At 43.7% G+C, this 27,506-nt stretch overlaps 1 protein-coding gene across 5 annotated transcripts in view; it reads left to right on the top strand.

The window, feature by feature from the left end:
* MYO5B (myosin VB) overlaps positions 1-27,506 on the top strand; it is a 390,467-nt gene that overhangs the window by 115,359 nt on the left and 247,602 nt on the right. For 4 of the 5 annotated variants that reach the window (XM_053303356.1, XM_053303361.1, XM_053303354.1 and 1 more), the window contains exons 2-4: positions 8,434-8,544; positions 23,464-23,635; positions 25,504-25,648. In XM_053303356.1, coding sequence (XP_053159331.1) covers positions 8,434-8,544; positions 23,464-23,635; positions 25,504-25,648 — 428 coding nt within the window. Of the gene's footprint in view, positions 1-8,433; positions 8,545-15,812; positions 15,831-23,463; positions 23,636-25,503; positions 25,649-27,506 lie in introns of those variants that run through there. The other variant, XM_053303357.1, reaches the window with a different exon arrangement.

Raw genomic sequence — 27,506 nt, 5'->3', positions numbered from 1 at the left:
ACTTTGATTCTGGTGAGCTTCTAAAATGTGACTTTCCAGGCTGTGCAATTTGGTTTTCAATGTGGACAAACTTGGATTCTTTTGTGCTATTCTTATGCATTGCAAAGCTGCATGTTAATAATATTTTTTAATACAGTGCTTCCCATACATCTGAGAGCAGAGGCACACACTTCCTTTTTTAAAATATAAAATTAAAACTTGGATTACAACCAAAAAGCGTTTAGAGTGTGTAAGAATGTCTAGGTGTTTGTGCAGAAGTGACTGGTTTGGGGCATATCTCTGGACCAGAAGAAGGCATACCCAGAGAGTGATTTGTGCAGAGAGATGAGGCAGTCTCCTAAGACTGTGAATAATTTGTCTGTGTGTTAATCCAGGCTTGACTATTGCAATGCGCTCTGTGTGGGGCTGCCTTTGTACATAGTTCAGAAACTTCCGTTAGTTCAAAATGTGGCAGCCAGACTGGTCTCTGGGGTAACCCAGAGAGATCATATTATGCCTGTCTTAAAACAGTTGCATTGGCTGCTGATATGTTTCTGGGCAAAATACAAAGTGCTGGTTATTACCTTTAAAGCCATGAATGGCTTAGGTCCGGGTTACCGGGGGAAGGGAAGTCCGGGAAGGTTACCAGGGGAAGGGAAGTCCGGGTTACCGTAGAGAGCGCCTTCTTCTGTATTATCGCCATTGCACATTGAGGTCATCTGGAGAGGTCCTTCTCCAGTTACCACCAGTACGTCAGGTGCCGACCCAGAGCCAGGCCTTGTCTGTAGCTGCTCCTGGGCTGTGGAATGCACTCCTGGGAGATATCCTCAGTTTAGGCTCACAGTTGGCGTTTAAGAGAGCCCTAAAAACTTACTTGTTTTTAAGTATTTTGATTGGTTTTAAATGGCTTTGAATTGTTTTAAAGTTGTTTTTATATTGTTTTGAGCATTGTGTTTTAAATGAGTGTTTTTAAAAAAATCTATAATATTAATTCTCCTGGGTGTGCCTTGGAATGTGCGTCCCAGTGCCCAGCTGATTGGCTGGGCAGCAGAGGCGCCTGATTGGCTGAGGTGCACCCAGGAGGCCCAGCCCAGCCACGGATGCAAGGCCAAGGAGTAGTGAAAGAAAGTGGTGGTGGGGGGGGGGCAGAAGTGGCGGTGGGGAGGAGAGGTGGCTGGGCCTGGCACGGGCCAGCTGTGGTTAGGAAGCGGAGACTGGGGCAGAAGTGGGGGTGGGGGAGGTAACTGCCAGCCCCAAAGAGTGCACAGATGCTCTGTGCGCATCTGACGCTCAGAGCCTTTGGATGAGGCAGTCGATGGATGGATTGTAGATGTGACCTTAGTATTAGTGTGTGGGGGTTTACTGTGTTACAGTTGTGAGCCTCGCTAAGCAATATTGCACTGGAGGGGTGGGATATAAATATTTTAAGTAAATAAATATGTGAATGTAAATAGCTTTGCAGGACACTGATCCACTTTGGGATTGCAGTGGTGGTGGAGGGGGCTTTAACCCTTTGCCGCCACCATGGCCTCAATCCAGACGGAGCTGCCCTCCTGAGGCAAACAGCTGCCAAGCGAGGAGAATCCAGATCAGAACCATGACTGTGTTAAAGCCCGCCCCGACCCCCGCATTGCATAGTCCCAAAGTACATATTCACTGCCACAGCTTACTTTGCAGGCCTCAATCATGCAATAGCTGCATTATCTAGTTGGACCTAGATGCCAGGATGGTGAGACAACAATCCTTACTATCCACTCAATTCAACAGTCACTGAATTTGGTTAGCTCTTGAAGAAGAACTTGTATCCTCTTTAGAGACAGGTTTAGTGTCAGAAACTTGTCGCTGGATGCTGCCTGCTCTTTCCGATTTATCTTGAGAGTGGCACTTGGAGTGATGAACCTTTTTTAAAAAGGTCTTCACGCATTAGTGGCGTCTCGTTCATCCCATTTTAAATCGTTAACGCTGGAGCTGCAGATTAGCTGCTCATCCTTAAGTATTTTGTTTTTATGTCCGAGTCATGGTGCTCCAGTCTGGTGCGCAGAAGCCAATGGGATTATTTATTCACGTGGGTGTTCTTGAAAACGCTCATTAGGTCATACTTTTTATAAACTGCGTGATTCATGACCAATTGCTTTGACAATACTGTGCAGACATTCTGCTCTGCTGTAGAAATGAGTAATGGTTGCTGAAACCCACAACAAATGGCAGTGATGGTTTTTGGCGGGAGCACAGGACTGCAGCAGCTGGAGGACTTTGACACTACCAATCATTGGGCTAAAGTAGCTCTTGTTGTTGTCACTGATGATAATGATGACAGTAACAGTAATTTGGCCTGTACACTGTGGAGTGTCCTGTAGGGGAGGCCTGGACAAACTTGTTTGGCTCTAAGAGCCAGCTTTAAAACTTAGAACCTGGACTTTCCTCCCCTTGGTGAAGGGTGGACTCTGTGCTTGCCCCCACCAATGTTCTCTGCTTCATGGAGAGGCAGATTCCCCACCTTGCTTGCATCACATCCATCTGGCTCAGGCAGGCAATGGACCAATGCAACTAGGAGGAGGAGGGAGCAACCCATCCCTGCTTGCTTGCTTGCTTGCTTCTGCTGCTCCTTCTTCCTGGTTGCATCGGTCCATAACCTGCCTGAGCCCAATGGATGCAGTGAGGAGGAAGAGTGAGCAAGCAAGGCAAGGGTGCATTGCTTCCTTCTTTTTCTGGTTATGTCCAGGCAACCAATAGACTGACACAACCAGGAGGAGAAGGGAGCAACCTGCTCCTCGCTTGTTTGGTCACTTGGTTATGTCTGTCCATCGCCTGACTCATCATGCCTAAATTGTCTGGCACCTGGGAATTGTTGAATCCTGCTGTAGGGTTCTTGTTCAACCGTGGGCAATGTCTTGACTTCCTAAGGGATCATTCCCTTTGCATCGTATTGAAGGTCACTGAAAGCGACTGGGGAAAGGCCTGGGCCAGTGGATCCTGGATTTGGTGTGGGACTGAGGGCTGGGGCATTCTATATTCCCTTTGGCTATTTGGGGAGCTGCAACAGCTGGTTTGCCAGCTTTGTTACTGAGACTTGGTTGAAGTTAGTTTGTAATATGTTTGGGTTTGTCTAGAGATGGGGAGACAGGGAGCGCCTTGGTTGTCTGTGGGGCAGCTATTCTGGTGGTGGTGGGGAATAGAAGAAGTAACGTTGGCAGGCCAACAGACTGTACCAGGGGAAGGGAAGTCAGAAATTTAATAGCTGTCTTCCCCTCTGGCTGTCCTGCCAGCTCTTTGACCTCAGAGAGCACTGCCAACAACCCATATAGCCTTGCCTTGCTCCTTTGTAAAGCCAGGTTGGTCGAGAATAAACATGAACTCATTCATGATTTGATTGTGGATGATTGCCGATTGCCAATTTGATTGCCGACCAGGTGTGCATCACGGAGGCTTGGTAGGGGGAGGCTAGTGGCCCAGTCTGGTCTCATCTTCTTCCTCCAGGGTATTCTGTAGAGGAGCAGGTGAGGGGATGTGGGCGGGGAGGTGGAGTGGCTGTGGTCTATAATGATAACATCTCCCTTACCAGGGTCCCTGTTGGAGTATCTGACCATATTGAATGTGTGTACTTAAGTTTGGGGGCCAGGGATAGATTGGGACTTCAGTTAATGTACCTATCACCCTGCTGCCCAACAGAATCCCTTACTGAGCTCACAGACTTGGTTGCGGAACTCACGTTGGTCTCTCCAGACTTTTAGTGCTGGGGGACTTCAGTGTTCACTTCGGGACCAACTTGTCCAGGGTAGCTCAGGAGTTCATGGCAGCCATGACAACTATGGGCCTATCCCAAGTGATCTCTGGACCAATGCATGTTGCAGATCACATGCTTGATTTGGTCTTTTACTCTGATCAGAGTGGTGTTCCTTGGGTGGGAACACCCAATGGGGAATCCTGTGATTTCCCCTTGTCATGGATGGACCACCATCTGGTTAACGTTAGGCTTCTAACCACTTCCCACCTCTTCAGAGGTGAGGGGCCTATTAGAATGGTCCGCCCAAAATGGTTATTGGCTCCATAGGATTCCAAAAAAACCTTGAAGGGATTTATTGTTGGCTCTGCCAGTGATCCTGTTGATGTCCTCATGGAGAACTGGAACAAGCAGCTCACCAGGAACAAGCAGCTAACCAGATAAAAACGTGGTTAAGTAAAATGTCCATTGTCATTGCAGGAAGGTATAATGTGATGGCTCCTTAGGGGTCCAGAGTATTTCTGTGGGCTCTGAAATACAAAGACACTGCATGCACATGTGGAATCCTTGTTGCTGAGAAACAGGCAACTTTTGCACTTGTATCTTCATCAGCATTCATGTACAACAGTTGAAGCCACCTGACATCTGATTAATGCGTGAATGGAAGGAGCCAAAGCATTAAACTACTGCTTCCTCAGAACTAACTTTAAATTCATCTTTACAAATAGGAATATCCATTTGCAATACCACAGCTGGGACACAAATTTGCATTTCTGTTACAAATACCATGTTTGTAGTTTACAACCTCAGCATTGAATTTTTCCTCTAATGACAAATAAAAGACCCCCAAGATCCTTTGCAAGGCGCACACCTGTTTGGGGCTCAACCAAGGACCCTACAATAGTACCTAGTAATAGGTGGTGCAGTGCTCAGTTCTTCAGCAACTAATATACTGCAGGCGGCATGACTGAAAGAATTAGAGTCTGGATTAAGATGATGTACCTCAGATCCTGTAGCCAGATTTTCAGTTACACACCACAGTATTTTTGCATGTTGCTTTCAAATGCCTCTCGAGGGATTATTTCTAAATTGTGTCAATGGGTGTATAGAGAGTAGATTAATGGGTGGGTGAGGAGCAAAGATGTGACAGAGTGTGAGTGGTCCTTGGTTGCAATGTGATGCCACACTGTTGTTACATTAAGTTTTGATGAAATAGAAAACTTAAAAGGGTCAGAAACTGGAGCACCCTGAGCGATTGTTTAAACCACTGTTCTAAGAAGTTACCATTTATTACATGCCTAGAAAATTCACTGAAAATGAGAGGTGTCAACAGAAAGCAAGTAAGTGTACCTATAAACCTCCTATTTATCTACTAAGGGCCAAACTATGTGTGAATTGCCCACGCCCTCCCCGGCTGCCAAGCAAGAGAGGGAGTGTTGCTGTCTGTGGCCATGGAACTTGTTGGCAGACAATACTGGCCAGTGGAGGGAAGAGACCACCTTAGCCCATCAGTTCCTCTACACCAGGCCTGCACAACATAAGGCCCGGGGCCTGGATCTGGCCCGTGGGGACTTTTTGCTGGCCCCAGGGTAGGCCCAAAGTATTGTGGTCCTTGAGGTGAGATGCAAAATGCCGCCTTGCCCCATGGACCCTGCTGGGGGTCAGCCCCTTTTCAAAACTGACCTTTAAAGGTGTTGAAAGTGCATGGGGGACAAGGAAGAGGAAAGGTTTCAAGGAGCCTCCTCTTCCCCCCTCATGCTGTGGGTAACTAATATTTGCTTTCATTAATATTTGTAATAATTAATTAATGTAATCACTAAAGTGCTGAAAATTTACCTCGGCCCCTGCCTACCAAGTCATGGTTGGTTCCAGCCCACCAGGGTATTTGACTTGTGCACCCCTGCTCTACACCCTTCTCAAAGTGGCGTTACAGGATGAGTCGGGCTAAACCACCCATGAGAAATCTGTCACTGACAGATGGATTTAATCAGGAAGTGAACTGGAAGTGGTCCATCCAGGACAGGCAGTTCTACTTGACATTGTGAAGGGTGGGTTAAGACTCCCCCCTGCACCACCTTTGCACCAAAAACCTACCCCCTGAAGTAACTATTTGCCTCCAAAGCAGCTATTTGCTGCAAACAACTGTTCTGGCCAATGTGTTTTGCACAAAAATGGTGCAGAGGGAAGCAAATATGCTCTGCATCCCAGTCCTGGGATGGCTTCCCATCCACTTTCTAATTAAGCCTTTCTGTCCATGACTGGTTTAATTCACACATAGTTTGGCCCTTAGTAGATAAATAGGAGGTTTATAGGTACACTTACTTGCTTTCTGTTGACACCTCTCATTTTCAGTGAATTTTCTAGGCATGTAATAAATGGTAACTTCTTAGAACAGTGGTTTAAACAAAAAAATGGCCGTAATGGGCTCACTTCAATATTTTCTCCAAGTGCACCCCTTCCATTTCTCCTTGGTAAGCAAATGAGCCAAAAAAGTGAATTCACTCCTGTGGGGAAAATGAAGCAAAGTTTAGCATTTGGGGATACTGTTGCAGTCCTGTGCAAAACTGAGCTGGGCCTTTTTAATATCCCTCCTGCTCCAAAAGGAAGACTGCCCTTGTTTCACGACATCGAGATCAGATACGGCTTTATATGATCTAGATCGGACCCAGTGCTAATGATCAAATCCCTTTGCAGAGTTGATTTGATGTCTGGACACACCCTTAAGAGGTTCATTGACTGGCTTTTCTAATTATTTCTCATGTGGAATACCTTGTGTAATGCAGAGATTGCTTAAGCCAGGGGTTCTCAAACTAGTAGGCCCAACAACATGTGGGAACCCAGCTTCCATTGTCCCCAGCTATAATGGCAGATGGAAGTTGAAGCTTGGCCATCACCTGGAAATGTAAGTTTGAGAACCCCTGGCTTAAGCCATTGTGGTATAGTTCTTAGAGTGTTTAAGACTTCAGAGGTGTAGGTTCGAATGTTAAATTGGCCATGTAGTGCTACTGGGTAACCTTAATCCAGTTGGTGGCTGACATTCAGGCTTACAGTGCTCACATGGAAGAAAGTTGTGTGTTTGCAATGAGCATTGGACAACTTTCCCCATCCAGGGCCCTTGAACACATTTTGGGGGAAGCATCAGAGGCAGGAGAGGGAGGGGAAGCTCATCAAAAATCACCCCTTCTCCACTGCATGCATGAACACTTGTTCCAAGCACATGGCATTAGTCTGCATGTTGGCCACTGTCTTTCAGCATAACATGGCTCACAGGGTGGTTATAAGGATGAAATGATGGGGGGTGGGCGGTGGAACGGGGACAAGAACAATTTCTGCTGCCTTGGGAGGCTGAGATCATTGGAGGAAGTGCATGATAAAGATGCAATAAGTAAATAAATGCTTATCAATGAATTGTGCTCATTGCCCTCATATGGTCCAATAGGCTTCCTCAACCACTGGGCTAAAACCCTAGTTTCATTTGGCTTGCTTTTGCAATTGACTCGAGTGTTTCAGGAGTAGATGGCAGGCATCAGGTTCTGGTTTGGAGTTGCAGAAGGTAAACCACCAAGTGCTGTGATAAATGGAACCTACTGTGAGCAATAAATGTCAAGATGCTTAAAGGCAGTCTTTTCTTTCCGGCAATTAAAAGTAGGAGCTCTGACAGCATCTGCAGAGTTGGGAGGAACAAGGTGCAGCACAGTGCAGGCGCCTGCACGTCCCTCCCCATCCCCTTCCCCATCAAAACTGCTGCTCTGGCAATATATGTGGATAGCTTCATTAACGTCAAAGGGTTCCTGCTGTTCCAGCTATTGTGCGGCCCTAAAAATAATTACACATTATAGTATAAAGAATCCATTGCCATTGAGCTGCAAAGTATTTTTTTAACTTCAGGATTGCTGTTTTATTAACGCTTGAGGGGCGTTTCAGTACACTATTGGATGCTTTTTTCCCCAGCATTGTTTGTGCCCAATTTCAGTTTGTTCAGAGTGACTTCTCTTCTCTTGCAGTTGGAGCTCTGTGTGGGATTCACCTTCTTTGAATACAGAATGGGAGGAGAGAATCGCTCTATAGTATACTGGGCATTTGTTAACTCTGAACCTCCCAGGCTCCAAATCCCATGAGGCTGTTTACTTTCCATGACAATATTTTCATATCCCTTCTTGCAAAAAAAATATTGGGCTTTTTTAAAAAAAATGTCCTGGGAGTCAAAGCAGAGAGGAGCCTGCAGCTGTTCTGCTTGATATGACTTGCTTTAGAATGGCGGATGCCTAGGTGGTATGGACTTGACTTCCCCCCGCCCCCCAGAACGAATGCTCTTTTAATATCCTAGGAAATGACTACCAACACTTCCTATAGTCCTACAGGGTCTATCATTGTTGTTAGCCAAGATAACAACATAGAACTGCCATTTCAGAGTTTTTATTGCTAATTCTTTTAATTAGGTTAATGTTTTAATTGTTTTTAATATTGTGAACTGCCCAGGGACTTTTTGTATAGGGTGGTATATAAATGCACTAAATAAATAGATTTTCAAGGGTACTGTATCTCTGAATATCTGATGTTGGGGCAAACAATATGGGTGGCAGTCCCCTTCAAACACTGCTTGTGAGGCTTGCGGAGACCTTTGGCTGTTGTTGGAAGTAGGATGCTGTATTAGATTGGCCTTGGGTATGATCCAGCAGAGCTCTTCCTATGTTCTTGATCTAAATAGTTTCCTATTTCTTCTCCCTATGCAGTACACAAGAGTCTGGATTCCTGACCCAGAGGAAGTCTGGAAATCGGCAGAAATAATCAAAGATTACAAAGAAGGAGATAGAACCCTACACCTGAAACTTGAAGATGAAACGGTATGTCACCCTGTTTGCTTTTGTTTAAAGTTGTCTACTTCAGGTCTGCCTACCTGTCTTTGTTGTTTTTGAAGGAGTGCTGAAAAAGCATTTTCCCCCAAGTAGCCTTCATCACATGTTTAAATTTTTTCCTGTCCCTTTTGAAGAGGCACTACACAAGTTATAACTCTTCTATGCAGAACATCACTTCTATGTAGGAAAAAAAAGGTATGAAGCATCTTTGAACCTTTGTGTAGGATCCCTGAATCTCTGTATCCTGTGAAATATAGGTCTTACACTATCTTGTCACGATATCTATTCTGAAATGTTTGTGTTCAAAGGATTACCTTGGACAGCTTTTCTTCATCAGTATCCCTTGCATGACCATGTGGTTCAATGCTTTTGACATGTCACAAGACCCAGGAAAATGATGAAAACTGTCTAGATTTACAAATCCATGAGGAAGGGCAGAAAATTGGGATTTAAGAGGACAGTTGCCCGATTAGGGAGATGTTAATCATATGCAAGTTTTAGTTAATGACATTTTTCATATGAGGAAAAACAATGGGCAGCATCCAGAATAATGTAGCTCTCACATAATGCTGTGTGAGGATAAAGTGCAAAGTGTTGTGCTGGCGTGAGGATAAAGTGGAAAGAGGCCATGTGAAGAGAATAACCTCTGTTCCAGACTAGTTCTTGCACTAGTGACAAATCTTGCTTTAGCTCTAACACAACATGGTGCACTCGCTAATTTTTGCTGAATCTTGTGCAACAGGTTGCACTGCCTCTTCTACAATTTTGTATAAGTCCTGGAGAAAGGACATGAGTGGCTGTACAATTCTGTGGAGCACTGCAAAATTCTAAGAGTTGCATATAATGCAAGAGTATTCGTGACTGGCAAAATGTGCTTGCACATTTCTAGTCTCTAGGCACTGCCCGGTACTTTTGAAGCAAAAAGCAAATGTCCTTGTTAGTTTTGCTAAAATATGTATACTGTGCCTTTGTATGCTGTGCCTTTCAAGGCAGTTAATCACAAAACCTAAAAGCAATCAATACAAAATAGATTACTAAAAAACTGGAAACCATAACAGTAAAACTATAGACCACATTAAGTGAGCCCAAAGGCTTTCTTTACAAGTCAAATCTTGGGCACACACTGGAATATCAACAGTGAATGGGACATATGAAACAATTTGTGGGGGAGTATTCCACAACATAAGCATTGCAGTCAAGAAGACCCTAGCTCATGTTGCCACCTGACATATTGCAGATGGTGGGGGCGCCATCAGCAAGGCCTATATTCTTACATGGAACACCCAAGAGGAGTGAGAAGAGAACACCCTGAGATAACTTGGTCCCAGACCATTAAGTAAATTGGTAATCAGTATAACTGGAACAATATTGGAATGATGTGGTCTTGGATCTGCAATAAACTTGCATTCAAAAATAAAATATACACCTACCACACTATCACCTACAAGACATCCTACCATAGTGTCCAGCCCATTTTATTTTTGTGTAAGACGCTATCGTGCGTGCTGCCCCAGGCCAGTATTTTCCAGTTTAAATGAATAAAGAATGGGATGTGCGCATTCTAAAATAAGCTTTGGGTCCCTGCAAAAGAAGCAGGAGACTGTCCCCTGTGAGATGTCCTTGCATCACTCCTGGCCTCATGCTTTGTTTTTACATCAGATATCATCAAATGTGTTTGTCCCCATGCCAATATACGTATAAACTGAACATTTTGTGTTGGATGATGATGATATGGCAGTTGCTTTCTGAAACTTGTGAACGCTTTCAGGGTTGTCCCTGCATAGAGTACATTGCAATAATTGAACTGGGACAGAAGTAGGATAGGGATGATGATCACCCAGCTTTTTGTGTGTGCCCCCACTATCAACTTCCTAATGCCTGGACCGATTTGGACCAAATGTGGCACAATTGTAGGGACACATAGTGACACCTCAACGGCATAGTTTGTGATGTCATCTACTCCAATTCAAGATGGCAGATGTGTGAACTTTTGAGGCACAAGCGGGCTAATTTGTGGAGGTGGTAATTATTAATTAAAATTATAGTGAACCAGAACTTCTTGTTAGATAATGCACACACTTGTCATATCAGTCATTATCTTAGAAGAAGCATTACTTAGAAGAAGCTTTCCTCTATGTGGCAAATATTGGCTTTGGTGAGGACAATTTAAATCGGGAAATTTGCAGAGAGGCTAGCAAGTGGTAAGAGTCCTTTTACCAAATCTCTTTACCTGATTTACCGTATTTTATGGACTATAAGACTCACTTTTTTCCTCGAAAAATATCCGCCAAAATTCAGGTGCGTCTTATATGTTTTAACAGTTTAATATTTTAAAACTCTGAAAAACTGGATTAAAATTAAGGTGCGTCTTATAGTCCGTAGCGTCTTATAGTCCGTAAAATACGGTACCTGATCCAAATCTCTCTCTGCGGATGCTTTTTGAAGTAGAAAAAGATGTTAAAAGTTCCATTAGATTCTTAATCTCTGTACCATCAGCAAAGGTACAGGTAATGACCAATAAGGTGTACTGATTGTACCACAGCCCAATTTGCATGTACATAAATAGGCTGCCTAGCCTTGTGAAGCTGAAATGTAGCAAATTTAAGTATACAGTCTCTCAGAAATGGTTGGAAGCTGACATTGTAGTAGAACACTTGAGAAGTATTTGATGCATATGTTTCTGCTAATGAGGACAGGTACAGAACTGATTATAATGACAAGTGTTCATTTGTCTTGACATGCAAGGGGCTAGTGAACTTATAGTGTTGAACCCATTTCACTGGTGAAATAGCAATAGAAACTACTGTATTTACTGGAATTGAAGACTAGGTTTTCCCCAAGTTTTTTGATATTAGAAATCAGGAGGTGGTCTCAAATTCAGAGTCCTGTTTCTTTCAAGTAAATGCAGGTATAACCTGTATATTCAAGTATAACCTCTACTTTTTAAGGGGATAGTTTTCTATTTGGGTAAATACTGTACAGATTTTTTTTGGCCTGCTTTCTGAAGGGTAGAAAGCTTATGAGACTTAAGAGTGTGTGTGTCCGTCCCACTTGTAACTTTTGTGCTCACCGTCTAATATGGACCAAATCCACAGCGCATGAGAAGGGGTCTTGGGTCATGCTAGTGAGGGAATTTTTAAAATCCCATCTGCCATCTTGGGGGGAAAAAGGCAGCCAATCGAAGTACCACCCTTTTAGAACTCATGTTGACAGTCCAATACAAACCATATTAAGAGCACATAAGATGAGTTCCTAGGGTATCCTGGTGGGTCTCCTTTCATTACAATTGGCCATCTTGAAAAATGGTGGTCATACATATTTATAATAAAGGTTAGGCACATTACAAACCTTTTCCCCTTTAATATTTTGGAAAAAAATGCAGAGAAACTGAGAATGGTAATCACATACCATTAAATGGTTTTAATTGTAAACCCTTTATGTGACTTCAGTGTTGACAGAAATGGAAAACAGGCTCCATTAGTTCTACTTGGAATTATTTACTTGTTTCTAATGAACTATTAATTTTTGAATTGCTCAGGAGTGTATTTGCTGTATAGTAGTACTCAACCAGTTAACACATGTAGCTTCTGTAAGCTGAATGTAGACTCCAAGGACATTGTGAATAATTCAAAGAACCATCACTGCTGCTTGTGCATGTTACTCTGCCAGGTAAATGAATGAGAGTTTGGGCTTCAGTGTATTGGAGTTTCCATGCAAAGTCAGTGCATGGAGCATTGACTTGGGAGGCCTAGGGCCATCAGGACCCACATGTGGCATGTGTTCCTTGACTGACCTGGAGTAATGCTCTTTTCAAGGCTGATCCAAGATTTGTTGGCATGTCAGGTGAGTGCATTTTTTGATCAAGAAGTGTGACTGAGGATTTCTTGCTAGTTTCAGGGTTTTAGCTGCCTCTTGGAATTGCCAGAGCAAACAGTTAAATCTCACAGTAAGACACTAGAAGCCAAGCAGGCTTACCTTTCACACGTTCATCCCCAACCACTTTCTTAACTGTAATGTAGCCACTCTCGTTTTCTAATACATTCTCTGAGTTCTGCCATCTTTGTTTGTCTCTCTCTTGCTGAGCCAGAGAGTGGTTGAGAGGCAGACATCAATACAGCCTTAATACAAGTAAATGTAAATATTTAGCTTGGAGGCACAGGAAAAAGGGCAGTAATCCTGTATTGATAAGGCCAGTTTGTTGTGGGTAATCAATGATGTTTGGGGACCCAAGGTTGGGAACCCTGCTGGAACAGAATCCTTACAATCTTATCACCTAAGCTGCCTGCTATTTTAGTTGGTTGCACAGGTGAGCCAGTACAGGAAAGCACTTTCTAATAACCTAGAGTTGCAGCTGTCTTTGGAAGAGTTATACCGAAATTTCCCAGATGATCCAAGAGCCAGGAGTTCAGGCTTTGGCAAGGACATTTGTGATATTTTCTGAAACCAGTTAGTGGGAGTTTCTGCTTGGGTCCTACTGGATAGATCTCAGGTGATGCTAATTATGTCCTTTGTGGCTTGCTTGCAACAGAGCACATTAGAGACTGGAGTGTTTGAGGGGTGGAGAGATGCTTGGATTGTGACTTTGCAGTTCCCAAAGGGTCTTGCTTCTGGAGATGGATCTGGCTGTGGAAGCAGAGGGCACAGCTGTTGCTGCTTCAAAAGCAGATGAAATGCATCTGATCTGAATGCTCGTGCTATTTATTTCTATGTTATGTATTTGAAGAGAAATAATTTAGCACAATATTTAAAGTGTGGGAGGGAGCAGTAATGTCAATGTGTGTGTTAATTTTTGTGCAGCCTTTTAGTGTTTCTCTTTTATTTAAGGGTTCTGGTAGCAAATTATCTCTGTTTTAAGCAAATAGGTGGTTTTGCCCAAATTTTGTTTCCATAGTTTTGCTCTAGCAGTTCCTGCAGTGTCTGGAGGGTTGAACTATAAAACCTCCATGGATCCCAACTTGAAAACAAATAAAACCCACATAACAAGGAGAAAAAGAGAGACCCCCAAGAGCAGGGGTTTACATGTGCTCTTTAATCTCTGTCTCTCCTCCCTTCGTAGCAAGATGGCTTTGCAGTAAATTGTGAGATAAGGCTGAATAATTCTGGGCATTGTGTCAAGAATCATACTAAATGACTGTATATGATAAAGGCAAATGAAGAATTTGTTACTAATGAATTGTGGTCACCATATCTTAAGAAGGATATTGTAGAATTCAAAAAGGTGCAGAAGAGGGCAGCCAAGATGATCAGGAACCTGGAGTACTTTCCTTATGAGGCAAGACTACAGCATCTGGGGCTCCTTACTTTGGAAAAAAGTGACTACCGGGAGACATGATAGAAGTATATAAAATTATGCATGGCGTAGAGACAGTGGACAGAGAAAATTTTCTCCCTCTCTCTCAACACTAGAACCAGGGGCCATCCCATGAAACATCGGGAAATTTAGGACCAACAAAAGGAAGTACTTTTTCACACAGCACATAATTAATCTATGGAATTATTTGCCATGGGATGTGGTGATGGCCACTAGCTTGGATGGCTTTAAAGGGGGATTAGACATTCATGGTGGACAGGTCTATCAATGGCTACTAATCTGGTGGCTATAGGCCACCTCCAGCCTCGGAGGCAGGATGCCTCTAAATACCAGTTGCAGGGGAGCAACAGCAGGAGAGATGGTCATGCGTTCATCTCCTGGTTGTGGTCTTCCCAGAGGCTTCTGGTGGGCCACTGTGTGAAACAGAAAGCTGGACTAGATAGAACTTGGGCCTGATCCAGCAGGGCTGTTCTTATGTTCTTATTGGTTAACCGAAGTTGCCAAGTCACTTCAGAGGTAAATCCAGGTATGCAAAAAAGCTTATGTGGTGGTATTGTTCTACCCCTGTCATTCTCTGTACAGCCAGGTAAGCAAGATTGTGAGGATAAAAATGTGTTAGTCTTTCTATAAAGAAATATTTTAAGAGGACCATGTCAGTCCTTGGGGGAGGCTTAACATAATTGCAGAAAATTGCAGTAATCTTCTTTTGTCCTTGACGACTTGTGAGCATATTTTTGAGCAATATTTCTCTTTTTATATAAAATCATTGATATGCCCTGTTGTCTCAGTCTGAAATAGTTGCATTTGTCTTCTGCTTCATGCTGTCAGATCCAGTGTGTTTTCCCCCCATGATGAGCCTTTGCAATTAATTCATCTTCCTTCAGAGAAGGCAGGATGAATTCTGGAATTGGCATGCCAGTTTAACTTGCTTTCTTCCTATATAAGAGCTGGTTTGCACGGCATGCTGGCAGAGTGCCCACTTTCATGGCTTCTGCCCGTGTGGCTGGGACATTTAAGCATTCTCCCAGCTGCATGGGAGCCTCTTGCAGAAAAACTCTAGCTGCATGGGAGCCACATCATTGAGGGCCCTGTATATGAGCCTTGATTCCTGTGCTGCCAGTGTGGAATAGGAACATAGGAAGCTGCCATATACTGAGTCAGACCATTAGTCTATCTAGCTCAGTATTGTCTACACAGACTGGCAGCGGCTTCTCCAAGGTTGCAGGCAGGAATCTCTCTCAACCCCATCTTGGAGAAGCCAGGGAGGGAACTTGAAACCTTCTGCTCTTCCCAGAGTGGCTCCATCCCCCGAGGGGAATATCTTGCAGTGCTCACACTTCTATTCTCCCATTCATATGCAACCAGGGTAGACCCTGCTTAGCTAAGCAGACAAGTCATGCTTGCTACCACAAGACCAGCTCTTGTCTGGTGAGGAGTGTTGGGATAGTGTTGAAGAACTGGGACACACTGGAGCTCACACGAATATACAAAGTTTAGATTAGCAGAAATGAAGTAGATATCTGTGTGGCTGCTTAATTCCCTGGTTTATGTTGAGGTTGATCTTTTGGATTGGGTTTTCTTGGCAGGATGTTCTTGAAACCGACCACAGAGTGTATCGAATTATGAGCGGCTGGCTGTATATAGCCTTGCCATTTGGAGCCTGCTCAGAGTTCATTCACACTGCAGTGTATCCTGGGAACAACTGATGCTGTTTGCCCTAGATCCTAGGGGGAATGCTTGCTTAGTGGTATATTTCAAGCTTTATTGCAGGGAAAATGCGTTCAGTTCTACAGAACAGAAATTGCATAGACACACAGATTGACCAGTTGGGACATTTCAGCCTCCTGCTTAACAGGAGGAGAAGGAAAATATGGGCCACAGAGCAAAGAGAGGATGAGGAGAGATAGAAGAGAAAGGAGGTTCTTTGGAAGACTGCTGTTCAAGTCAGCTGGAGGCAGCAATGGTGATGTGTCTTGGAAATTGCCAGCAAAAGCACTAACCTGCAGGCCTCTAATAGTTTTATGTCAGACAAAGTCACATTAATAGCTTTTGTTTAAATATGTGAGAGAACACACATTTAAGTGAGCACTGTAAGATATTCCCCTTAGGGGATGGAGCCACTCTGGCAAGAGCAGAAGGTTTCAAGTTTCCTCCCCGGCTTTTCCAAGATAGGGCTGAGAGAGATTCCTGCCTGCAACCTTGGAGAAGCCGCTGCCAGTCCGTGTAGACAATACTGAGCTAGATGGACCAAATGGCCTGACTCAGTATGTGGCAGCTTCCTATGTAAGAGTTTTAGAGCATTTTAGCACACAAACTTTGTGTATCTGTAAGATAGTTCCTGAGCTCTTAACCATGGTTAGGAGATTTGGAATGTTCTGTGTGCTCACACATCCATTCCCTGCCATGGATGCCCCGGGGTCCAGTTGGACTCACTGTGCCCCTAGAGCAGGGGTGTAGTGGGCGGGGGAGACACAGGGATGGAGCACCGGTACTTTTTGGCTTCTCTGGCAGTTGGGGTGGGCATGGCCATGGGGGCTGTCATGGAGAGCGCTTACGCTTCTGAATTTGCAACTCCATCACTGCCCTATAATCCATTTCAATCCTATCAGTAATGCTGCCCGCACTCCCTTGTGGGAGAAAATTTCCTTGTGAATTCTCTGAATACAAGCCTCCATATTGTATTCAAGAGCTGCTTCTGCTTTAGATTAATTATCCAGGGAATTCTCTGCTTGTTTTTGGATACTTGGTTAGAAGCTTCCATGGCTCTAAGTTTCTTCTGACAGGGCCCTAAGAGTCTTAGTTACAAATGCACTATCTGGCCTGCATGTTGGAGAAATGGCTCAGGTGGTTTTTGAAAGTTGACAAGGCGTGCTGGCCCAAACCATAGGAAACTATTTACTCCATGGCTCAAAGATTCTGCTGAACAATGGGGAACCATTTTAGGCAATGGTCCCGCCCATTCTCCCTCTTTTGGCTGTTTCCACCAATCAGGAAATTACACGGGAGTTACCTGAAAGACAGTAGGCTGCTGCATGAGCCTGAGAAGGCTCAAAATGGCGCTTAGAATAAAGGAAAGCTCTGGCCTTTGATTTAAAGAAGCCTTTCCTTCACATTCCCTTGCCTTCATTTTGAGAGCCAGTTCTGGTTGATCTGCACTGATAAAAGCTGCATTCACTCACACACACACACACACACACACACACACACACACACACACACACACCAATGCTCATCTGACACTTTTACCACTTTACGGCCAGGGCTGGATTAAGCTAGTCCGGGGCCTGTAGCATATGTTATAAAGGGGCCCTAAATTTTAAAAAATGCACATAAATATTAAAACATAAATTATTTACTTGCATAGTAAAGTAATTCAATTTTTTCATTTGCTATATTCTGGAGCCACAAACTCACACTTACTACAACAACAGTGAACATTTATATACTGTTTTTCAATCAAAATTCTCAAAGTGGTTTACATAGAAAAATAAAGAGTGGATAGATGATTCTCTGTCTCCAAAGGGCTCACACTCTAAAAAGAAAAATGTGGAGAGGAGAGCTGGTCTTGTGGTAGCAGCATGACTTGTCCCCATAGCTAAGCAGGGTCTGACCTGGTTGCATCTGAATGGGAGACTTGATGTGTGAGCACTGCAAGATATTCCCCTCAGGGGATGAAGCTGCTCTGGGAAGAGCAGAAGGTTTCAAGTTCCCTCCTTGGCTTCTCCAAGATAAGGCTGAGAGAGATTCCTGCCTGCAAACTTGGAGAAGCCGCTGCCAGTCTGTGAAGACAATACTGAGCTAGATAGACCAATGGTCTGACTCAGTATATGGCAGTTTCCTATGTTCCTATGTGGTAGGCACCAGCAACAGCCACTGGAAAATGCTGTGCTGGGCCTTCTCTTAAAAAGCACATTTAGCAGAAAAGGGATATTTTATCTAACATGGAACAAATAAAACAGGTAAAGTTTTAACTTTAATTCCCAGTTGGAAGCCAGGCTTGCGGGGCCCTTGAAAACGCGCATCCCGTAGCAAATGCTACATTTGCTACTACGTTAATCCGCCATAGTTTACCACAATTGTATTCCTGGCCATGGTTAGAAGTGGATTTATAAAATGATTCGAGCCAACCATGGTTAATGTTATACCAGTGCAAATATAGTACCAAATCAGGGCTAGCTCTGAAAATGGAAGGGAGAGGGAGTTGTGGTGTTCTGCTAACAACGCTCAAGAGATCAGGAAACATTAAAGCTGAACTGGGCCACTCTGCCTTGCCCGTCCACCTTTATTAGTAAGCATGAGAGTGGAAAAAGGAGAACAAATACTTTATCATTTAAAAGAAAGAATAAATGAATTAATTACACATCGGTGGCAGGTCCTTTCCTTGTTGAAAGTATTCTTGGTCTTTCATTTATGCAGCTTCACATCACACCTGCTTTATCCAAATCTCCTCTTTCCCTAAAGAACAGGGAAAGCCTTTTAAAAATACTCAAGCAAACTCACTGGGAGATTTTTATGAGGCCCTGAGTTGTGACATATCCAACATATGGGTGGCCATATGGTGAAGCTTTTTGGCTCAGTTGCAGCCAAACCTCCAATTAGACAAAAGCAGCATGATATTTCCTCCTTTTATCTCTAAACACCTTTATCACCTCCCCCAGGGTGCTATTTCCATTTTTAAGGGATATGTGAGAGGCAGGCGAGAAGCATCTTAGTTTAAGCTAGGAACCTCCATATCATATTCAAGACCTGCTTCTGCTTTAGATTAATTTTTCACAAATCCCTTGAAACCCCTGACAGTTTGGTCCCTCCAGCAAAAGTGACAAATAGAGGCTACTTGTCAAATCAGAGTAGTAGGAAGGAAACTCCCAGGATGCTCATTTCATCCTGCAAGCTGTTTGGTTTAGGCAGGAAACCACACACAATGCAGAGTGCAGACAGGGACGCCCTGAAATCTACACAGTCCTGCAACTAGACCAGATTGGGTTTGCTGTTTGTTTCCCCCTGTGTTGTTGACTAGTTAGGTAACAATGGTTCATGGCATCTTCAAAGCCAGAGCCAGCATGCCCCTGAATGCTAGATTCTGGGTGAGTTCAGACATTGCATGGAGCCATGGTATACTTTGCCTAACTGTGATTTGCTTATATGTCTGAACCTGTGTCAGTATTCAAACCATGGTTTATTTTGGGCAGTCAAATCATGATCTGGGCTCAGGATTTGAAGGGGTATTTTGGAGGGTTGTTGTTGTTTTTTTGGTCCTAACTTGGCTTTGTGTGATGTCAGAACCCATGATCGTGGTTTAATCTTGGTTTAATTCAGTAACTCTGCCCTTGCAGGGCTCTTGCAGAGAGAGAGGCAAGCCTAGATCGGGAAGGTAAAGAGAAGGGGTGGAGAATTCTTGCTTTGTTTGCTAAGCAAAGGGAGTGGGGAGTTGAATTAGGCATTCTTTAAGAGCGGAGCCGGGATGTCTCAGTCTCCTGGATGTTTTTAGAGCAATTCTACTAGACACTCAAAACTAAGTTAACATAACTTTTCCAGTGGGTGCAGGAGGTAAAGTGGGTCCAGTGGGTAAAGTGACAAAATACCAGTCAATGAAGGAAATTAAACACACTTGGATACAATCAAAACAGCCTGTTGGAAAACAGGGGTTTTACTCATAGAAATATGGAATATGTCTGATTAAATAGACCAACTTTAAAATTCAACCAGTTTCTGCCACAGAACCAGAAGTTAAAAACAAACAAAACTTCCTTCCAGGGAAGGCATTGACTGGCTTCATTCCACAGTTGTTTGGGGCCATGCTCTCATGAGGGATGAGCTGTCCATAATAATAAGGGAATGCGTTGTCCATAATAATAATTTACAATTTTTCTTAGCCACCCCATAACAAATTGTTCCCTGGGCAGCTTACAACACAACATTAAAAAAGCATCCAATAAAAATACACAACACAACAAAAAATACAAAATACAATGCAAAACACTTTTAAAACTTAAAATTTTTTAAAACTTTTAAAATCAGTTTTAAAATTCCTAAGTGAACAGAAAGGTCTTCACCTAGTGCCTAAAAGAACAAAGTGATGGTGCCAGGTGAGCCTCACTGGGAAGGACATGCCATAAATGGGGTGCCACCACTTAAAAGGCCCATGTTGCTTTTCCTGAACTTGAGATTCCCCTGCAATTTGCCTGATGGGTCATGTTTCATCACCACTGTAAGATGTAGAATCTATGCTGAATTGAGAGTGGGCAGCTTTGGTTGGAAACTTGTGGACACCTGAACAACTGTTATCTTTTTAAAAAAACTCAGAGAGAGAAAATGTCACATACAAAGTTCGCATTTGAGCAGTACTCAAAGGTGACACCACATAATACTCACTTTCAGAACACATTAAGCAGCCTCCCTCCCCATTCAGCTGTGACTCATTCCGAACCTAGTAGCTACTAATTTTGAGCTGTGTTCTTATTAGTGATGTGCACGAACCGGTCCTGTGTTCTATTCCTAGAATACCGAACCAGTTCAGAAACCGGCATTGGAACACGGGGGCGGGGGCTCCTTTAAGGCGCGGGAGAGATTTCTTACCTCACCCGCTGTGCTTCCCCCTCCAGTGCTGCTTCAAAAACCGCTGGTGCAGAGTAGCTGTATACCCTCTTGAATGCTGAACCAATTTGGAAATTAGCATTTGAACGCAGGGTGGGGGGCTCCTTTAAGGTGCAGGGGCCACTTCCACGTTTGGGCCACTTCCGGTATTATGCTGACCGGGACAGCAAGAGGGTATACATCTGCCCCACGCCGGTGGTTTTTGAAGCAGCACCGGAGGGGGAAGCACGGCGGGGCAGGTAAGGACACCCTCCCCGTGCCTTAAAGGAGCCCCCCCCCCGGGTCTCCCTGGTTCCATGCACACCCTTAGTTCTTATAGATTGCATTGCCTCACCATGAATATATAAAGCTGAGTTATATAGAGGTATGGAATCGATAACTGCCCTCGGTCCCATAATTCCGAAGAAAATTATCTTAAAATACGTCCAGCAAAAGAAATTGTTACTTTCCTAGGCAGCCTGTATATATGGAAGCTTCTAATGTTATACTTGTGAATTATCACTATTGCTTTTTCCTCTTGCTCTTAGATAATATGAATGCAGGGTTTTCCTTCATTATTGTTTTTGTTATTATTTATTAATTCAATTTCTATACTGCCCTTCCAGAAATGGCTCAGAGCGGTTTACACAGAGAAATAACAAATAAGATTTTATTGTTATTTACAATATTTACAATATTCTCCTATGAAGCTGCCTTTTAGTGAATCAGTCCATTGGTCCATCTAGCTCAGTATTGCCTACACTGACTGGCAGCAGCTCTCCGGAGTTACAGGCAGGGGTCTTTCCTGGCTCTGTGTAGGGATTGGTCCTGGGACCTTTTGCGTGCAAAACAGATGCTCTCCCGCTGAGCTACAGCTTCATTTTGTATTGTCTTATCCCTTAACATTATCGCATTGTCACTGTTATCTCTTATCACATCCTCTCTTTAAACCTTATACAGCTCCCATCACTTTTTCCTCTTATCTTTTGCTATCCAATCTCATTATTCTTCTGTAATTCCTCAGCCTCTAAAATTGAGCCATTTTTCTGTTTCCTCTCCACTATTTTAAAAAGGCAAGCAGAGGGTGGCGTGCCATATTTAAAAATCTCAAAACGTGTATAATCTCTATGTATAAAACACTTAGGTGGTACCTGGCAAACCCCGCCCCCACCACAGCCATGACCAATGAAAATGTAGGGCTGTGCCTGGAGGAGGAGACATGGATAGGAAGTGTTAAAAGTGGTGTTGGAGAGTAAGGGGCTGGGCAGCTGTTGCTGCTGCTGCTCCTCTTCCTCCTGCGGGGAGGAGGTGGCAGGGGCAGAGTAAGTTTTTTTGCTGCCCCTCCTCAAGGGATATAGCGATTGGAGGTACTGCTGTGGAATGGCTTCAATTCTTTCTCAGGGGGAGAGTCCAGAATGTGGTGCTAGCGGACTACTGCTCAGCTCCTTGGCCATTGGCCTTGGGGTCTAGTAGGGTTCGGTTTTGTCCCCCATGCTGTTCAACAGCTACAGTACATGTAACTGCTGGGAGAGGCCACCCATGGACTTGGACTGAGTTGTCAGCAATATGCAGGTGACATTCAGCTCTGTCTCTCCTAATCACCTGATCCTAGGGGAGGCAGTGAATGTCCTGAATCGAGGGCTGGAGGTAGTGATGGGTTGGATCTGGGCTAATAATCTGAGATTGAATCTGGGCACGACAGAGGTGCTATTGGTCAGTTGGAGAGCCAGTCGGGATGAGGGGATTTGACCGGTTCTGGATGGGGTTACACTCCCTTTGGAAGAGTCGGTGCACAGCTTGGATCTGCTTTTGGAAGCTCAGGTGGAGGCAGTGGCCAGGAGTGCCTTTGCACAGCTTTAGCTAGTGTGGCAACTGTGTCCCTTTTTCAAGAAGGCAGATCGGACTACAGTTATCTGTGCTTTAGTCACGTCATGGCTGGATTACTGTAACATGCTCTACATGGTGCTGTCCTTGAAGAATATTCAGAAACTGCAGCTAGTGCAAAATGCAGCAACTAGGATCACAGTATACGCATTTTGAAAGACCTACATTGGCTGTTAATTTGTTTCTGGGTCCAGTTCATAGTGCTGGTTTTGACCTTTAAAGCCCTTAATGGTTTGAGCCCTGGATACCTGAGGGACTGCCTGTTCCCAAGGGTTTCTGCCCGCTTGACGAGCTCATCAGAGTGGGGGAAGGCTTGGCTGTCATGCACACAGGACAGGGCCTTCTCTGTTAGTGCCCTCAGACTTTGGAATACTCTCCCGGTAGGCATCCTGTGTCTCCATCACAGTTTTTAGAAAGCAAGTGAAGTCTTAGCTTTTTATCTAGGCTTTTGTATGAGTGTTGTTTTTGTTGCTGCTGCTCTGTATTTTATGGTCCTAGTGTGTGTGTTTTTTAAACTTTTAATTAGACTTGTATTTTTATATTCCAATTTAATATTTTTATTGTGTAACTGTTTTATAGTCTTAAGTTGTTTTAAATGTTTTGTAAAGCGCCTTGAAGATGTTTTCATAAAAGGCAGTATGGAAATCTAACAATAAATGAATAAATAGAAAGGAAGCAGGGTCCAGGCCCACAGTAAATGAAGGGGGTAAATTCCAGTGGCAGGGGCCCGAACTTATTTATCTTATGGTAGATCCATTGTAGGGTTGCCTAAGCTAAAACGTCTGCTGTGACACATATCAGCATCCCTCCAAAAATAGAGTAGGCATTTTATTTTGAAAATATATGAGATTAGTTGGATGATTGATCATATGGCTATGGTTTCTTTCTTTGGATGACAGCCCTCTAAATCACTTAAGTGGCAACAGGCAAGGTATAATATCTTGCACTGAATTAATAAAATTGTTTTCTCTGTGACAACCAGTTCTGTGAATGAACCCAGCTTTCATTAAATTTCCCTTTCAAAACGTTTTCCCATTTAGGATGCTAAAATCCATAACCGTGTCAAGTTCTGGAAACAGAGAAGTATTGTGGATGTGTGTGGTTCTTGTATAATCAATATATTTTCTTCTTTGTTGCAGGTCCTGGAATATCCCATTGATCCTAAAACCAACAAGCTTCCCTTCTTGCGTAATCCTGATATTTTGGTTGGAGAAAATGACCTGACAGCTTTAAGTTACCTCCATGAACCTGCAGTCTTGCACAACCTAAAAGTCAGATTCTTGGAATCAAACCATATCTACACCTACTGTGGTGAGTGTTGCAATTTGCCACCTTTTGCAATGTGTGTTGAGGGGGACACACAACAGCAGTGTGAAAGATGAAAGGAGGGAAGGTCTCTGCCATTAGTCTCCTGATATTTTTTTAAAGACCCGTGACCTCTGGTTATATGAAGGTTAATTACTTTGAGCTGAGGTGTCTGTTTAATTATTGCTCCTTCAGACCAGCTGGCATCACTCATACTAACTCATCATTGCTATAAAACATCTAGTTAGGCAAGACCAGTCGTCTTCTGAACACTAGAAGACAAAACTACCAGAAAGGTTTAAAAGAATCTTGTACTAAGAAAACAAAATTACAGAGAAAATAGCATCTTGGAATTTTCTTGGCTGAAAGTTTGCTCATCTATGTTGTTGTTGTTGTTGTTGTTGTTACTACATTTATATCCCACTTTTCCTCCAAGGAGCCCAGAGCGGTGTACTACATACTTGTGTGTTCTCCTCAAAACAACTCTGTGAAGTAGGTTAGGCTGAGAGAGACATGTGATCCATGAGAATTTTTTTCTTGAAAAGCAGTATATAAAAGTTCGTCATCCTAATACTGATGGTAACAAAGGAACGGACACCTCACTCATAAGCAGTCTCAGACCTATGCAAACTCACGTGAAGAAGATAGGAGAAGGGGGACGGGCTTTCTCAGTTGCTGCCCCGAGACTGTGGAATGCGCTTCCTACTGAGATACGATCCTCCCCATCTCTGACAATTTTTGAAAAGCATTTGAAAACCCACCTCTTCACCCAAGCTTTTTCAGTTCTTTAAAAAGTTACGGTTTTTAGGTGATTTTAAAATTGTTAAATTGTTTTAAGTTTTTGTATATATTTTAACTTGTTTTATGCTTTCGTTAACCGCCCAGAGACGGAAGTTTGGGGCAGTGTACAAATTTGATTTATAAATAATAAATAAATAAGGTAGTGCCCCTCTCTCTTGGCAGGAGATGAGCTCTTGTGGTACTTTTAAAAGTTCTCCTACTCAAACAATTATTAGCTCTGTGGAGGAGCCACTTCTTGACAGGGACCACGAAAAAACCTTTAAACTTTAATGTGTGTGTGTGTGTACTGCATTGATTCTTAACCTGTGGCCAGTGGAGGCCAGTGAGGGAAGTGAGAGGTATAATGCATTACTGGCACCTAGAAGACACAGCAGTGGCAGAGGTCAGGTGAGTGTTGTAGGTGGGACCTCCGCTGTGTGGGATGCTGGGCAAGGCGTGGCTGTTCCTCGTGTCTTCTAGGTGGGCGGTATAGCCGGTAACGACTTTAAAAGGTACCTCTCGCCACCGTCCTCCCCAGCTGCCCCTGCTGTGGTCTGGGAAGTGCATTCAGTGCATTCAGATAACCCTGAGACCAGACTGAAAATAATAGTGGAACATGCTGCAGAGTATTTTTTTCATTTTTAAAGTTTCCACCACATGCTAAAGCGGCAGTTCACTTGAGCTGAAATCTAAATATTTAAAATGAAAAGCTGCTTGTCTCTTCAACAGTGCAAGCAGCTGTAGCTGAAGCTTCAAATAACTCTGACTGTGTTCCCACTTATCTCCCAGTCCCAGTATTGGATTGTGGTCATCAAGGGCAATTACAGTCTCTGAGTCTAAATTTTGAAGCTTTTCAAACATCTGCTCATGTAGTCTCTGTAAAATAAGAAAATGGGGTCCACAAAGAACAACCAGGCTAGAACAGTGGCGGTCAATACACAAGAGCTTTTCTTTTTATGTATATTTGAATTTTTCCGTAGAAAAACAGCTTGTAAATTGATACACAGTAGATCATGTACATGCTGAAAATTCTGCTTCTTGCTTGTGGGGCTATGCTGTGACTTTAATTGTTTGCATATCTCTGGATTTTTAAGGTATTGTGCTCGTTGCCATTAATCCTTATGAACAGTTGCCAATCTATGGACAAGATGTCATCTATGCATACAGTGGCCAAAACATGGGAGACATGGATCCTCATATCTTTGCAGTGGCAGAGGAAGCTTATAAGCAAATGGCCAGGTGAGCAAAATACCTTTGTACTCCCCTCTGCAACAGAGTATGAAAACCAGATCTGCTGGTATTGCAACAAATGTGGAAGTAAATCAAACTGCTACTGACAAGCTATGACTAGGGCTTGAGGAATTATGGTTGATCTAGTATCACAGAGGAAAAGGTGCATCACTAAATACAGAATTCAGCAGCATGGGCAGCCTCTTGTGAATCTTAACTCAGTTGATTTTCTTTTTATTCAGGTTGTTGTCTAGCCATGTGGTTCCAGTGGTGGGTGGGAATAATTGTTTGCAGTTATGAAAATACATCATGCGGTCAGTTTGTGCTTATACATGAGCACTGAGGAGGAGGAGAGTTGGGTAATCGGTGTTCTGCAGATGGTTTGTTTCTGCTAGCCCTTTAGGGGTTCCTTTAGGGAGAGGAGAGCTGCTCTCGTGGTAGCAAGCATGACTTGTCCCCTTAGCTAAGCAGGGTCCGCCCTGGTTGCATATGAATGGGAGTCTAGAAATGTGAGCACGGTAAGATATTCCCCTCAGGGGATGGAGCCACTCTGGGAAGAGCATCTAGGTTCTAAGTTCCCTCCCTGGTGGCATCTCCAAGATAGGGCTGAGAGATATTCCTGCCTGCAACTTTGGAGAAGCCGCTGCCAGTCTGTGAAGAAAATACTGAGCTAGATAGACCCATGGTCTGACTCATTATGTGGCAGCTTCCTATGTTCCTGTTCCTATGTTCCCAGCTGTGGGTCCTGAGATGATGTTGGACTACAACTCCCAATGGCCATTGCGGCTGGGATTGATGTGGAGTTGTAGCCCAACATCTGGGGACCCAACAGGTTGGAGACCCCTGTCTCGAGCACATCTGTTGTCCACACCTCACAGCTTCTAGCTTGGCTGCTCATTATCCCCACTGCAGCCATCTTTCCATAAGTAATACTTCAAACTCAGTCCCACCCATGTCGGTTACAGTTTTGTGTCTATGGAAACAGACAGGTCTCCAGGACTTGATCTGGGAAACCTTGTGGTCTTGAACTGGGAAGTAGTTTGGTGTCCAGTGCCAAACTTGTGCTTAATTTTCTATGCCTCATGTGCCAAAGGAAATAGCAGCCTGAAGTGTTGGCCCCTGTGAGTGGCAGGCAGGATGAAGGCTCTGGATCGGGCCCCATGTGGCATAAATGCTAGGAGCTTGACACTGTATTCCTGTCAAGTCAGCAGAGCCTTTTGCTGCCTGCTCCACTTAAGGTAGAAGCTTAAAGTGCCTTTCAGCTTCTCCACACACTCCAGTCTTGGTTTTGGATCCAGCTGCCCCAACAGGTCCTTTTATCTGCATATAACCAGTATTGGGAGGGATGGGAAACCCTTCTAAAGACCAGTTGGGCAATTAAGCAGCTTTGTTCAAATGCTGTTCCTGTGATTGATGTTGGAGTGGTTAGTTCTAGGATTTGAGGTTGTGAAATCTGGAATCACTGAATGCCAGAGCCCCTGGCTGTATCTGAAAAGGTTATACAGTATTCAGAAAAGTGAATGTCCCCAAACCTAGTATTATTGTTTAGTGGCGATACATGATGGTGTATCAGCAAATTCTAAGAACTTGCACCAGACTTCTTAAATAGGTGCTTTTATTTCTCTCTCTCTCTCCTCTTTTGGAAGCAAACCCTGTACCTCCTTATTGATCGAATTACTTTTACTGCTGTTCCTTCCTGTGCAACTTTATCATTGTGACAACGGCACTTGGCCAAGTGCAGAACTGCTGTGAACATGCACAGCTCTCTGGGCTTAATTGGGGCTTAATCCACCCACTCGTGCACTGAAACTGGCCCAGACTGCAGTCAGAAGTTGCTGATGAGCTGAAGTTAGTGGAGACTCCTGAG

The sequence above is a fragment of the Hemicordylus capensis genome, chromosome 2 (assembly GCF_027244095.1).
Source record: "Hemicordylus capensis ecotype Gifberg chromosome 2, rHemCap1.1.pri, whole genome shotgun sequence".
Classification (NCBI taxonomy): Eukaryota; Metazoa; Chordata; class Lepidosauria; order Squamata; family Cordylidae; genus Hemicordylus; species Hemicordylus capensis.
The sequence above is the reverse complement of the archived record's forward strand: the minus strand, read 5'-3'. Positions and strand labels throughout refer to the sequence as shown.